The following is a 14,110-nucleotide window of genomic DNA, read 5'->3' on the forward strand; positions in this document are numbered from 1 at the left end:
CACGCCGGCTCGCCGCCGTGCGGCAAGAGCTCGACGAGGCCGCACGACTCAAGCTCGCGGCGGCGACCGTCCCTCCCCGGCCGCCTCGTGCGCAGCTCAGTGTTGGGCTCGGCTCGGAGTCGGCGGCGTTCCGTCGGAGGACGAGCGGGTGAGTCGAGGCAGGGCGAGGGAGGACTTGTATCCGGATCGTCGCGCAGTTGTGCGGTTCGCTGTCATTGTCTCTCTTGCATGCTTCTGTTGTCGAGCCTGTATCGAATCGTTGACCCTCTGTGCGAGAAAGGCGAGACTTGGTCGAGAGGAGCGAGCGGTACGTGGCTGTGCAGGAGTTGCCGAGCGGTCCCTGTCCGTCTGCGCTCCAGCTTCCTCTGAGCCGCGGGTGTTCTCTGCTCCGACGAGAACTCCTCACCCGACTGAGCAGCACCAGATCCAGCCCACCGTCGACGACGAGAGCGCAGCACCTGTCGCTCAACCGCCGCCGTCGCGTCGAGCCCTTCGCCCCCTCGTCCCTCGTCCCTAACTAGCTCGCCTCGTCCGCCCTCCCGCTCAGCAGAGGCAGCGCCAGCCCACGATGAGCTACCCGCCGCCGCATCAGCAGGGCTACGCCGACCCGTTCAACGACCGTCACTCGCCCGCCGGCCCCCGCCCGCAGCCAGGTGCCTTCGCCGCGCCGACCCCTCCTCCGCCTCCGCCCGGCTCGTCGCCGTACGGCCAAGACCCGCCCTCGTCCCAGGGCCACCTCCAGCGCCCCTACGCCCACCACGACAACCCCTCGTACGCCTCGACCCTCCCGACCGGCAGCTCGTACTCGCTCGCCGGCGGCCAAGGCGAGAAGTGGGCCGGCGACGACCACTACCCGGACGAGGACACCGAGAGCAAGACGCCGCTCCGCCAGGACTTTGCCCAGGCCCCCTACGACCAGGACCAGCCGCTGTGAGTCGCGCGACCTCGTCCCCACCTCCCTCCGTGCCCCATCCGCTCTCTCGATGGTCGCACGCAGCGGGCGTGCGAGGACCTCAGCCCGCGTCCTCGGCGTTTACTTCATGCCTCTAGCCTCGCGACCGTCCCTGACATTCCGCCGTTGCGCGCAGGTACCCGGCGGGAGGGTTCACGCCGCAGCCTGCGGGCAGCTTCTCGAGCTACCCGACCAACGGCGCCGACTACTCGCAGCAGGGCCACCAGAGCCTCTCCCGCAAGCAGACGTCGGCCGAGGTGCGTCCCTGCGTCCGCTCCTTCCTCGCGCAGAACGAGCGGCGACTGACTGGACCTCGTTGCGCCCGTTCCCCTCGCAGGCGTGGAAGCAGCGCCAGGTCATCAACCCGCGCCGTGCGCAGACCAAGAAGGTCAAGCTCACGCAGGGCAACTACATCGTCGAGCACCCTGTCCCGACTGCCGGTGCGTCCTCCTTTTCGCGCCCTTTCGAGAGCGCTCAGTCCTGACCCTGCACCTTGGCCCGCAGTGCGCAACGCCAACCTCGCCAGCAACCCTCGTGCGTCACCTCTACGCCTCTCGTCTTGGGACGATCGTCGACCCTGACCCACTCATATCTCCTGCAGATGGCGGCCCGACCGAGTTCTCGCACCTGCGCTACACGGCGGCGACGTGCGACCCGAACGACTTTACCGCAGCTGTGCGTCCCCCTCCTTGCCCTTCTCTCAGTCTCTCACGTGGACTGACGACCTGCGCGTGACCTGTAGAACGGCTACAGCCTGCGCGCCTCGTCGTACGGCCGCGAGACCGACCTGCTCGTCTGCATCGTGCGTCCACCTCTCGCTTTCTGGGTCCGTGTCGCTCGCCGAGCCGTCTACTGATCCTCCACCTCGGCGACTACGGCGCACAGACGGCCTACAACGAGAACAAGATCCTCCTCGCGCGCACGCTCCACGGCCTCATGCTCAACATCCGCGACATGTGCCGCGGCAAGTGGAGCGAGTTCCGCCAGAAGGCCGAGCGCGGCGGCGTCGAGGGTGGGCGGCAGGGCGAGGCATGGAAGCGCATCGTCGTCAGCCTCGTGTTCGACGGCATCGACCCGGCCGACAAGAACACGCTCGAGTGCGTCCCTCGTCCCCTTTTCTCTCTTCCTCGGTGCTCGTGCGGCCCGACTGACGCCTCGTCCGCCTACAGTGTGCTCGCGACTATCGGCGTCTACCAGGACGGCATCATGCAGAAGTCGGTCGACGGCAAGGAGACGGTCGGTGCGTCGCCTCTTCCGCTCCCTCTCTTTCGACCCCTCGTGTCCCTCTCCCTCCCTCCTGTCCTCTCTCGGATCTCGAGCGCTCACATCAAGCTACTCCCTCACAGCCCACATCTTCGAGTACACGTCGATGCTCTCGGTCTCGCCCAAGCCGGCGCTCGTCGAGCCGCACCCGGGCGACCCGAACAACCTGGTGCCCGTCCAGATGATCTTCTGTCTCAAGCAGAAGAACGCCAAGAAGATCAACTCGCACCGCTGGCTCTTCAACGCGCTCGGGCGCCACCTCAACCCGGACGTCGTGTGCCTCCTCGACGCCGGCACCAAGCCGGGCAAGCGCAGCATCTACTACCTGTGGGAGGCCTTCCACCACGACAAGCACCTCGGCGGCGCTGCAGGCGAGATCCACGTGCGTCTCACGACCTTATTCCTCCCCCTGTCGCGTCGACGAGGCCGAGCCTGACCTTCCTCGTGCTCGTCTCGCAGGCCATGCTCGGTCGCGGCGGCAAGAAGCTCCTCAAGTGCGTCTCCCCTATCTCTCTCTCGCCTAGCCGCCTCACTGACGTACCTTCCCGTCACAGCCCTCTCGTCGCGGCGCAGAACTTCGAGTACAAGATGTCGAGTGCGTCCCGCTCTCTCCCTCCCTGCTCGATCTTCGAGCCTCGCTCACCGCGCCTCTCCCACCTCGCAGACGTCCTGGACAAGCCGACCGAGTCGGCGTTCGGCTATGTCGCCGTCCTGCCCGGCGCCTTCTCGGCGTACCGCTTCAGTGCCATCCAGGGCCGCCCGCTCAACCAGTACTTCCACGGCGACGGTACGCTCGCCGCTCGCCTCGGCCCCAAGGGCACGGACGGCATGAGCATCTGGACCAAGAGCGCGTCCTCATTTCCCTCACCGACTCGTCGCGGCCCGTCCCTGACAGCTCGAGCCTCGCCGCAGACATGTTCCTCGCCGAGGACCGCATCCTGTGCTTCGAGCTCGTCGCCAAGGCCAACGAGCGGTGGGTCCTCGGCTACGTTAAGCCGGCCAAGGGCGAGACGGACGTGCCCGAGTCGGCCGCCGAGCTCATCGGCCAGCGCAGGCGCTGGCTCAACGGCTCGTTCGCTGCCGGCGTCTACTCGCTCGTCCACTTCGGGCGCTACTACAAGAGCAACCACGGCATCATCCGCCTCTTCTTCCTCCACCTCCAGGCCATCTACAACACGATCAACCTCATCATGAGCTGGTTCGGTCCGTCCTCCTCTTCCTCCCTCTCTACGTCAGGTCGCGCTCGCTCGGACCTGCCGTCACTGACTCGCCCTGCCCATCTTCTCGCAGCCGTCGCCAACTACTACCTGACGTTCAGCATCATCATCACGATCGTCGGCGACTCGCTCGTGCACCCGAACGACATTGCCGGCGGCGACCCCGACACGATCAAGTGCTGGGCCGGCTCGTTCCTCGAGGACGACGGCAGCGACAAGTTCGACTGGCTTGCCCTCGTCAAGTGAGTCGCCTGAGTCGGTTCCTGAGCATGCGGCCGAGGTGTACCGCGAGCGCGACCCTGACTAGCCCTCGCCTTGGTCTCGCAGCTGGCTCTTCAAGGTCATCTGTGCGTGCCCTCTCTCTTAACCCCTCTCGCCCTCGTCGCCCGTCATCCTGACTCTTTGTCCCTCTCCAGATCTCGGCTTCCTCGCCTTGCAGGTCATCCTCGCGCTCGGCAACCGCCCCAAGGCGGAGAAGCGCGCCTACACCATCTCGATCGCGGTCTTTGCCTTCTTCTCGCTCTACCTCATCGTGTGTACGGTCGTCCTCACCATCAAGGCCTTCTGTGTGCGTCCAGCGTTCCTGCCTCTCGTCGCCCTTGTGAGCGCAGAACTGATTCGCTCGTCGCCGACCCGCTCGCAGCCGATCGGCTCCCTCCTCGCCAAGTCGGACAGCGGCAACGTCAGCGTCTTCCTCGGCAGCACATACGGCCCCATCTTTGCCGGCATCGCCGGTACTTTCGGTGCGCTCGACCCCCTTCCCTCTTTCCTCTTTTACCTTCCCTTTCCCTCACTGACGCTCTCCTCCCTGATCAGGCGTCTACATCATCTCGTCGCTCCTGTACCTCGAGCCGTGGCACCTCCTGCACTCGATGCCGCAGTTCCTCCTCATCGCGCCGTCGTTCACCAACATCCTCGTGCGCCCGGACCGCCTCTCCTCTCCGCTCCTCTCGGCCTTCTCGCTCACGCATGCCTCGCCCTATGCAGAACATCTACGCCTTCTGCAACCTGCACGACGTCTCGTGGGGCACCAAGGGCTCGGACAAGGTCGAGGCGCTCCCGGCGGCCAAGTCCAAGGCGGACGGCGAGGAGAAGGTCGTCGAGACGCACGAGCGGGTTCAGGAGGGTGCGTCTCTCGCCCTCTCGCCTTCTCTCCCTCGTCCTCGCACCTTACTGACACTCACGACGCCGCAGACATCGACTACAGCTTCAAGGCGACCGTCCTGCGCGCTGTCGAGACGTTCGTCGAGGAGGAGGAGGTCACGACCCCGACCGGCGACGACCGCAACAAGACGTTCCGCACGCGCTTCATCTGCGTCTGGCTCCTCATGAACGCCGTGCTCGCCCTCGCCATCACCAAGTTGAGCGCGACCGTGCGCACGTACTAGTAAGCCCCTCGTCGTCGTCGTCCACAAACTCGTACCGGATCCTTACTGACCTTGCCGCTCCGTTCGCAGCTTCCAGGCCATCTTGTGGATCACCTTTGGGCTCTCGATCATTCGCCTGAGCGGCATGCTCTGGTGCGTCGACTCGCTCGTTCTCTCGACCTCGCCAGAGCGTTTCCTGACCTTGTCGACGCCTCGCAGGTACCTGTTCGGCGAGTGGACGTTCCGCGCCGCTCGCTTCTGCTCGCGCTCGCGCAAGTAGTCGGTGTCGCGATGGAGGAACGGGAGCAGGCAGGAGGGAGGAGGAGGAGGTCGACGGACACTGGCTTGGATTTTATCACCCTCTCTCGCTTTTCCCCGCGACTTGCTGTGCTCGTCTGCACTTGTAGATGTCGTTCCGCTCTCGCTGTATTGCACGCACTCGCAGCCTTGCACTCGAGAGGAGGGAAAAGTCGGCCGCCGCTGCGACGTCAAGGGGCCGCGACCTCGCTGCTCGGCTCCAACCGTCTCTCGTCCTCTCGCCCGCTCAGAGACGACAAGCAGCACTCGCATGGCATCCGACACTTACCCGCACACGTTCACCTGGTGCGTCCCGCCCTCCCGCCCTCTCGTTCGTCCGCCCTCGCCCTTCATCGCTGACCTCGTCCCCCCCACACTTCCCTCGCCCTCTCCCTCGCGGCTCTGCGTGTACAGGAAGGGCTGGGGCAGCACTGTCGTTGTGCGTCCTCTCTCTCGAACCGCGCCTGCGCGCCCTGTGACCGTCGCTGACTCGCATCTCCCTGCCCCCAGGCCACCGGCACCTTCGACAACTGTTTGTCGCCTTCCTCCCCCTCGAGCCTGTTCAGGCGACGCGTCATTGCCGTCATCGAGCAGACAACTGACTCTTGCGCGCACTCCCTTCCCCCTTTGCGCCGCCGCCTACAGGGTCCAGGTGCGTCCCCTTCTGCCTCCCTCCCCTCGCCATCACGCGCCGCATTTCCTGACGCGTCCTCGCCCCTCGCAGTTCGCTCCCGCCTCTCAACAAGCAGCCCGACGGCACCTTCGCCGGCCAGATCGGCGTCCCGTTCGGCAACAAGATCCTGTACAAGTTCGTCGTCGACGGCCAGTGGGTCAACAGCCCCGACGACCCGACCGAGACGGATGGCAGCGGCAACGTCAACAACGTCTTCCAGGTCCCCGACAAGACGGCGATCGTCGCCCAGGCGACCCCGACCGACGCCGCCCTCCCCGTTCCCGAGTCGTCGTCGACCGTCGCCGGCAACGTCTCCGCGCTCCCCGCCACGTCCGTCGCCGCCGGCTCGACCAACACGTCGCCCGCCCCGGGTGTTGCTGCCCAGGTGCAGGCCAAGGCGGCCGAGGCGGCGACGACCGCCCAGGACGTCGCGTCGCAAGCCCAGCAGAAGGCCGTCGAGGTCGCTCCCGTCGTCAAGGACCAGGCCGTCGACCTCGCCAACAAGGCGAGCGAGACCGTCAAGCCGGCTGGTGCGTCGTCTCGTCCACCTCTTTCCCTCCTTCGAATGAGCGGTCACTGATGAAGCTTGCTCCCGCAGCCGTCGCCATCGGTGGTGCCGCTGTTGCGGCTGCCGGCGCTGCCGCCGCCGGAATCGCCGCGCTCGCCTCGTCGGCGACCGAGACCGCCAAGGACGCCGGCAACGTCGCGCAGGAGAAGGCGCAGGACCTGTCGGCCAAGGCGCCGTCGTCGACGGCCCCTCCGCTCAACAACATCGACGGTGGCCCGACGCTGCCCGCCCCGACCGAGAAGCCCGTCGCGCCGCACGACACGCCCATCACGACTACAACCAACTCGCTCGCGCAGCAGTCGGTCCCGACGGTCCCGGCCGCGTCGTTCGTCGCGAGCCACGTCTCCGAGTCGGCCGCCCCGAGCACGACCGAGGCCGCGCCCAAGTACGACGAGCACACCGCCGTCGTCGCCAAGGACGACAAGGCGCCTCTCGCCGGTGCTCCCGTCGCCGGCGCTAGTGCCTCGACGTCGAGCGGCGTCGCGCCCGTCTACAACGAGCACACGGCCGTCGTCGCCAAGGAGGGCACCACGCCGCAGGGCCCGTCGACGCCCGTCGCCGGCTCGAGCGCCGAGAACTACGTCTCGGGCGGCGCTGCGCCGCAGGAGGACGAGCACGCGCCCAAGGTCGAGGGCCTCGTCGCCCCCAAGGAGCACCCCGAGGACGCGCCCGCCATCGCCGCCGGCATCGCCGCCGTCGGTGCTGCCGTCGCCGGTCTCGGCGTTCTCGGCCACAAGGCGTACGAGGTCGTCCACCCGCACGCGCAGCACGCTGCCGCCGCGACCAACCAGTCGCTCCAGGACGCGGCCCACACGGCCGACGCGTACCTGACGCAGGCTCGCCAGGGCGGCGAGCAGCGCCTGCACGACGCGCAGAAGGCGGCGCACGACGCGGCCGTCCACGCGCAGCAGCAGGCGCAGGCGGCGTACGAGCAGGCGCAGGCGCAGGCCGCTCACGCCCGCGAGGGCGTCCTCGGCGCCGTCGGCTACGGCAAGAAGAAGGTCGACGAGGCAACCACGCCCGCACCGACGTCGTCGACGTCGACCGCGACGCCTGTCGCCGCCGGGATCCCCGACAAGGAGATCTCGCCCTTGCCGGCGAGCGAGGCGCCCGTCGCGACTGGCAAGCCCGACCCGCACCCGCCCGTCACCAAGGCGGTCGTCCCGTCGGCGGCGAGCTCGTCGACCACGACCGAGGCGCCCAACGTCCCCGAGAAGGAGATCACGCCCCTCCCGGCCTCGGAGGCGCCCGTCGCGTCCGCCGACAGCAACCGCGTCCCGACCGACCTCAACGCGGTCGTCCCCAAGCCGTCGCCCATGTCGTCGTCGTCGACTAGCGCGCCGGCGCAGCCCGCCTCGACCGTCGAGGCCGTCGCTCGCAGCCCGGCCGCAGTCGCCGCTCCGACCTCCTCCGCGTCGACGAGCACCCCGATCGTCAAGGCCGCGGCACCTTCGCCGCCGCCTGCGCAGCCGCTCCCGGCCGCTCCCGCCGCCACGTTCGCCCTCGCGCCGCCGGTCGCACCCATCGAGCCCCCCTCGACCGCCAAGTCGGCCGTCCCGGTCGCTCCTGCCGCCGCTCCCTCGGCTGACCTCGTCGCTGCGCCCTCGGCCACGACGGCAACTACGTCCAAGCCGACTGCCGCACCCTCCTCGACGCCCATCGCCGCCGCTCACGCCCGCTCGCCGACGCCTCCTCGCGCCACTCCCGCCTTTGCGCCCTCGAACCCGTCGACGCCGCAAAAGCCCGAGACGTTCACGACGGCGCCGAGCACGCCGGCGAACTCGGTCGGTCGCGCGTCGGGCGTCCAGGCGCAGCAGGCGTCGCTCGGGCAGGGTGCTGCGCCGAGCAGCCCGGCCGTGAGCGAGACGGCGAGCTCGAAGGACGGCAAGAGGCGGAGCTTCTTCTCGAGGGTGTTCTCGAGCTCGAGCAAGAAGGACAAGTGAGGACGGGCCGCAGAGACTTGGTAGACAGACAGATCCCCTCTCGTTGGACGTTGTGCGACCGCGTGCTCCTCTTTTCCCCTTTCCTCGCCTCTTTACCCCTTCCTTGGCTAGCGTCTCCTCCTGTTAATGCGTCTGTGTTCCTGTTCCCTGTCTGGCGCGTGAGAGACTCGCGGCGGCCCCCTCGAATGAGCCTTCTCAAGTTGCTTCCCCTCGACCTTGCTGTACGCTCGGACCCCGGCTCCCCCCTGGCTCTCTCGACCGCTCGCTCCTCGAAGCTTGCGTACGTCGCTTCTCGAGCAACCCGAGCCGCGGACAGTCCGCGGACCGGCTCGTGTCCGTCCCGGAGCTTCGTTCGGTCGTCCTCGTCGTCCAAAGCTCTTCCGTCCTCGACGTCCTCGACCCTCGCTCTCGCTCCACAGCCTCTCGTTCGACGGCAAATGGACATGAAGGCCGCGACCGAGCTCATCGTCTCGCTCTCGACCGTGTTCGGCACCATCTTTGTCGCCCTCGCTCTCGCCGGCGCACGGTTCGCCTTCCGCCGCAGCCGAAAGGCGCGCGCCGTGCCGGTCGACCCGACGTACGAGGAGACCAAGGTGACGCTCGTCGGTGCGGGAGCTGCCAGGGCGGGCGAGCAGGACAAGCAGGGCGCAGAAAGGTGGTTCGCAGGGTCGTGGGGCGTGACGCCGGTCGCGAGCGAGGGTCCGGGCGGCACAGCGTGCGTCTCCCCTCTCCTCTCAGCGCGTCTCTCTGTGACTGTCGCTGACACTGTGCGACGTGCAGGCAATACCTCGGCGGCTGGTGGGGCCTCGACGCTCCTTCAAACGCAGGTGCGTCGACTTGTCCTTTTCCTCCCCTCTCTCGATTCTCTCGCCCGCCTGACGGCTCCCTGAAACCCAGGGTACCCTCGCACCTCGTCGCCCACCCACGTCGAGGACGACCAACACTCGACCCGCTCGACCGCCACGTCCGGCATGCGCGAGTCGCACTTTTCGCGAGCCTCTCGAGCCTCTCGCCGCGCCGACAAGCTCGCTCGCGCAGCATCGGCGGCATCGAGCAAAGCAGCAGGCAACGACGTGCGCAAGAAGGAGAAGAAGAAGCCGCGCGTGAGCAAGACGACCGAGTTCGGCGCGTTCGAGCAGGACGCCGGGGTCGAGGTGGACGAGGCGGAGGACCGTGCGCGGGAGAAGGAGGCGCTCGTGCAGCAGTGAGCGCCTGACGAGCAGAACTGTAGCCTTTGCCCCCGTTCTGCAAGGCCTTCTCGCTCTCCATCTCAAGCCGCCAGACCGGAAAGCCCGTGGCGACGTTGCTGTGCGCGCGCGCAAGAGGGGGGACAGAACGGGAAGAGAGCGAGAGAGGGGACTGCAGTGCGACACGGCGTAGAAAGGCGGAGTGGAACAAAGAGGAGGAAAGAGAGGAAAGAGAGGAAGAGAGGGTGAGGGAGAGGGAAAGGGAAAGGGGAAACGACGACGAGGTCCTCGACATCTAAGCACTCGCCGCCGGCGCCGCCTGCCCAGCAGCAGCGCCACCTGCAGCAGCACCCGCACCCTGCGTCACGCCATTGCCATTGGCTCCACCGCGACCGCCGCGCCCGCGAGGCCCACCGCCCCGACCCCTGCCGCCCCTCACGCCCGGCCCGCCGTGCGGCTTGCCCTCGCCATTGCCGGCGCCGCTCTCGCCGCGGTGCTCGAAGCGAGGAGGCCTCGGGCCACGGTGCTGCTGCTGCTGCCCGCCCTCCTGCTGCCCACCCTCGTGCTGGCCGCCCTCGCGACGCTGGAACGACTCGCTGCGGCCCTCGCCGCCGGGTCCGCCGGGCCCGCCACGGCGAGCGCCGCGGAAGAAGCCGCCCCTGCCGCCGCGGTGACCGCCGCGAGGCGCACCGCCCTGGCCGGTGCCCGTGCGGCGAGGCTGGCGAGCAGGCTGGAAGCCGTCCGACGAGCCGGCCGGGGTGCCCGGCTGAGCGGCGGTCGACGACGGCGCAGGCAGGCTCACAACGGGGACGGGCGGCGCGAGCTCGTCGAGGTGAGGCAGGCCACCGTCGCCGTCGTCCTCGGCGGCCCAGTCGAGCGTCGGCTGCGACTGCTGGTGCGACTGAGGCCGGGGCTGCTCGAGGTGCGCAAAGCCGTTGGGCGCGATCGGCGGCGCAGCGATCGAGGTGGGCGTCGTCGGGACCGAGGTCGACGGCGTGTCGCGGCCGAAGCTGGCGTCCGGGGCGGGCGTGCTCGGCCCGCTCGGGGGAGGAGCCTGCGCCTCGAGCGCGATGTCCTGCGCCCAGTGCTGCACCTTCTCGTCGGCCGGCGGCGTCGCGACGTCCTGCGGCGCGGTGCCGGCCTCGACCTCGGACGGCTGCATGAACGAGGGCGGAGCGGGCGCCGACGACGACTGCGGGACAGGAGGGTGCACCTCCTCGGTCGCGCCGTCGACGAGCGCAACGACCGAGTCGGCCTTGGCGGCAGGCTCGTTCGACTGGGCGACGAGGTCCTCGACCGACTCGTTGGCGACGGCGTCGGTCGGCTCGGGCGCGGCGCGGGCGTCCTCGGGCGGCGCCGTGAGGCCATGGACGAGCTCGCGGATGCGGGCGTACGTGACGCCGGTGCCCGGCAGGACCTCCTCGTCGCGACCGTCGAAGATCTTGGCGAGACGCTCGAGCGCGCCGTCGTCGGCGCCGAGGAGAGGCCCGTTCGAGAACGCGTCGAAGAGCATGCGGACGACGGCGACGTCCGAGCCATTCGCGTTGGCGACGATGGGCGGCAGGATGGGCGGAGCAAAGGCCGACTCGGCCGGGTTGTACAGGGCGTGAAGGCGGAGGAACTGGAAGAGGAGCGACAGGTGCTGCTGCGCCTCGGTTTTGGCGACCTGGACGGCGGCATCGATGGCGCGCGACTGCTTCTTCTCCTCGACGGCGGCGACGCGCTTGTTGCGCTCCTCGTCCTGCGCCTCCTCGGCCTGTGGAACGCAAAGGGCAAAGTCAGGGGGGCCGGTCTTGGGAAGTAGGGTACGACAAGGGGACGCACCTTGAGGATGACGAGCAGCTCGTTGAGCTCGCGAGCGACGGCCTCGAGAGCAGGCTTGCCCTGGATCGCACGCTGCTGGTCGGCGTTGAGGGTGCCGACGCTGGCCTCGTAGCCCTCGATGCGTTGCTGCGGTCGAGAGAGGGCAAGTCAGCGTCTTTGCCCCGCACTGCGGGCGGCGCTCGCGAGCGAGAGAGGGCCAGGGGGGCCAGGGCTGGACAGAAGAGAGTGTGAGACGTACAAGCTTCTTGGTGGTGGCACGGATGCGCTTGTGGCACGCCTCGACGGCGTTCGTCTTCTTCTCCTCGACGACGAGGTCGTCGTCCTCGACGGGGACCTCGGCGATGGCCGCCTCGCGCTTGTCGAGGCTCGAATCCTGCGGGCCCGAGGTCGCCGACGGCTCGAGAGCGCCCGCGAGCGGGACCTTGTGCTTGCTGCTGCGCTTGCGGGGCTTGGGCGCTTGCTGTGGGGCGGTGGAAGGAACCGACAGGCCTGGGATGCGGCGAGGAGCAGGTGCGGCGGCGGCGGTGGGCTCTGTGACGTAGAGAGAGCAGTTAGCTCACGTCTAGACAGCTCGACCGGCCCGCTGGCGTGGTCGCCGTGCGCAGGAGAGGCGGGGAGGGGTGACGAGGACGAGGGGACGAGAGCGCACCCGCTGCTTCAGTGGCGCTCATGGTGTGCGGTGGACGCTGATCTGGGTGGACTGGTGGAAGGCTAGAGCTGTGTCGGTGCGCAGGGGACGATGTTGAGCGAGAGAGAGAGGGTCGGCGGGGAACCCTCGTCGACGAGGTCCGCTGATGAACGACAAGCTCTCCACGGCTCTGCGCGGTGCGCGCTGCGTGCGCATTGCTCTCTCAGTAGCTTCGTACGGCATCCTGAAGCGACAGATCCCGCCGCAGGGCGATCGAGCGACAGCTTCTCCTCGTCGGCTCACGAGCTCTCGCAAGCTCTCTGACGGCGGGCACGGCTCTCGACGAGGCTGAATCGACGGCGAAAGACAGGGTACACATCGTCACGGCTACGCACGAAAGAATGTCGAGAGGGCGAGGAACAGAGTGCGAGGCAGACAGAGGACAAAGCGCGAGGGACGAAGGAATCGAGGAGGGAGGGGACGTGGGATGAACAGAAAAACGAAGCGCGCGCACACGGCCACTGGGACCCGACACCCTCACGCCTCGAGCGTCGCCGCCGCCAACTTGCCCTCGAGCTGCTCGACGTGGAGGAGCCCGAGCGCGTGCGGGCCCGTCTTGGTCCCGCTCCTGCTCCTGCCGCCCATCGGGCTCGCCGTGCCCGGCAGCCCACTCGCCCCAGGCGTCGCCGCGCCGCCGGCACCGCCGCTCGGCACGTCGGCGAGGCGCTCGCCCGTCAGCTCGGCGAGGCGCTCCTCGTTAACGAGGTCGGCGTAGCTCGCAAAGCTGAGCTTGCGCGGGTGCGGCGCCGCGACCGGGTTGGCGCCGAGCTCGTGCGACGGCGAGTGAAGCGGCGACGACGACGAGAACGGGTCGTCGGACCCGGCGTGCGACCCTGCCGGGAACGGCATGAGGTGCGAGGGGCGCAGGGCCGACGTGAACGACGCCGACGAGTGCGACGTGCTGCGCGCCTGCTGCACCTGGGCGGCCGCGTGCGGGACCGGCGGCGACGAGGGGGCCGAGTTGCCCGCTGCGCCGCCGCCGCCGACGCTCTCGGGCGACGTGGCGCGCGCCGCGCCGAGGAAGGGCGCGCCGAGCCCGGGCTTGCTCGCCTCGTTCTCGAGGGCCTCGGCGAGACGCTGCGAGAAGGGCCCGCCGAGCGATGCGGGAGGCGGCGGCGGGCTTCCACCGCCCGCCGAGGTCGGCGGCGTCCCGACGCTGAACGTCGAGCTCTCGGGCGATGCGGCGCGCCCGCCCGAGCCCGAGTCGGGCGAGAACGACCTCGAGCCGCGTGTGGGCGACCGGCTCGCGTTGGCGTAGACGTGCGAGAGCGGGTGCTGCTGCTTGTCCTGCGACTGGCCCTGGTGGACGAGCGGCGGCGGCTGGCCGTGCGCGACGGCGCTCGGCGGGACGACGGGCGAGCTCCAGCCGCTGCCGGCGACGGCGTCGTACTCGGCGTCGAGAGCGAGTGCGGCCAGGTCGCGCGACGTGATCGGGTCGCCGTCGGCCGCGATTGAGAGGGCGACGGCGGCCTCGGTCAAGACGGGCGGGACGGCGACGTCGACCGCCTCCGAGGGGCTGATGTGGTGCGAGGGCGCGAACTCGACGTCTGTAGGGCGACGAGGACGAGGATGGAGGAAGGAAGGGGCACGCAAGAAGATCAGCTGCCTACTCGGCCGACGAGAGAAGGTGACGCGCTCGAACTCGAGAGAGAGGTAGGGGACGCACCGCGCTCAAAGATGTGGCTCAGGTCGACCTGGCTGCCGCTCGTGCTCAACATGGTGCCGTCCTGCGCTGCTGGAGCCGACGGGGACGAGAGGCCCGCGTCCGGACCGCCGCCGCCGAGCGCCGAGCTGCTGTTGCGAGTGCGAGTCGGGCTGACGGGCTCGTCTCCTGCGAGGCCGCGCGCGCCGGCCGACGGTCTCGGGCTAGTCGGGCGCGAGAATGACGGGGTCGGAGGGACGCTCGGGCTCGACGGGACGACGGGCGATGGGCGGGACAAGGCGGCTTGCGGGTTGGCGGCCGCGTGCGCCGAGGACGAGACGGGGACGTGGGGCGAGCCGAGGGGGGACGACGCAGCAGCGGCGGGAGAGCTGAGCGCGCTCAGGCTCTGGGTCGTCGCGGGAGCCGGCGAGCGCGAGCGGGTGCGGGCACTCGCAGAGCGGGCCGAGGTGGTGCGCGAGGTGGGCATGC

The 14,110-nt window shown here is 69.1% G+C and overlaps 4 protein-coding genes across 4 annotated transcripts; 3 read left to right on the forward strand and 1 right to left on the reverse strand.

The window, feature by feature from the left end:
* Positions 1–1,040: 1,040 nt before the first annotated feature.
* RHOBADRAFT_36958 (glycosyltransferase family 2 protein) lies at positions 1,041–5,248 on the forward strand (the record flags this gene model as incomplete). Its single annotated transcript, XM_018413401.1, has 20 exons — positions 1,041–1,392; positions 1,457–1,486; positions 1,554–1,627; positions 1,695–1,754; positions 1,838–2,049; positions 2,122–2,192; positions 2,299–2,597; positions 2,675–2,709; positions 2,770–2,810; positions 2,880–3,066; positions 3,117–3,418; positions 3,506–3,674; positions 3,760–3,779; positions 3,849–4,000; positions 4,076–4,175; positions 4,249–4,349; positions 4,420–4,558; positions 4,627–4,819; positions 4,890–4,952; positions 5,019–5,248. 20 exons carry the CDS (start codon positions 1,041–1,043, stop codon positions 5,077–5,079), a joined length of 2,661 nt encoding a protein of 886 aa, XP_018271024.1. The 3' UTR covers positions 5,080–5,248.
* A 119-nt stretch (positions 5,249–5,367) lies between these two features.
* RHOBADRAFT_53892 (carbohydrate-binding module family 48 protein) lies at positions 5,368–8,428 on the forward strand (the record flags this gene model as incomplete). The annotated part of the gene is made up of 6 exons (XM_018417044.1): positions 5,368–5,402; positions 5,511–5,535; positions 5,607–5,628; positions 5,742–5,748; positions 5,821–6,299; positions 6,368–8,428. The coding sequence occupies 6 exons, from the start codon at positions 5,368–5,370 to the stop codon at positions 8,278–8,280; spliced, it is 2,481 nt and encodes an 826-aa protein (XP_018271025.1). The 3' UTR covers positions 8,281–8,428.
* A 289-nt stretch (positions 8,429–8,717) lies between these two features.
* RHOBADRAFT_44494 (uncharacterized protein) lies at positions 8,718–9,488 on the forward strand (the record flags this gene model as incomplete). The annotated part of the gene is made up of 3 exons (XM_018414420.1): positions 8,718–8,995; positions 9,061–9,107; positions 9,178–9,488. The coding sequence occupies 3 exons, from the start codon at positions 8,718–8,720 to the stop codon at positions 9,486–9,488; spliced, it is 636 nt and encodes a 211-aa protein (XP_018271026.1).
* A 73-nt stretch (positions 9,489–9,561) lies between these two features.
* Positions 9,562–11,962, reverse strand: RHOBADRAFT_53893 (uncharacterized protein; the record flags this gene model as incomplete). Its single annotated transcript, XM_018417045.1, has 4 exons — positions 9,562–11,223; positions 11,292–11,417; positions 11,530–11,822; positions 11,941–11,962. 4 exons carry the CDS (start codon positions 11,960–11,962, stop codon positions 9,763–9,765), a joined length of 1,902 nt encoding a protein of 633 aa, XP_018271027.1. The 3' UTR covers positions 9,562–9,762.
* Between the last annotated feature and the right edge of the window lie 2,148 nt (positions 11,963–14,110).

This window comes from Rhodotorula graminis (assembly GCF_001329695.1).
Source record: "Rhodotorula graminis WP1 unplaced genomic scaffold RHOBAscaffold_7, whole genome shotgun sequence".
Classification (NCBI taxonomy): Eukaryota; Fungi; Basidiomycota; class Microbotryomycetes; order Sporidiobolales; family Sporidiobolaceae; genus Rhodotorula; species Rhodotorula graminis.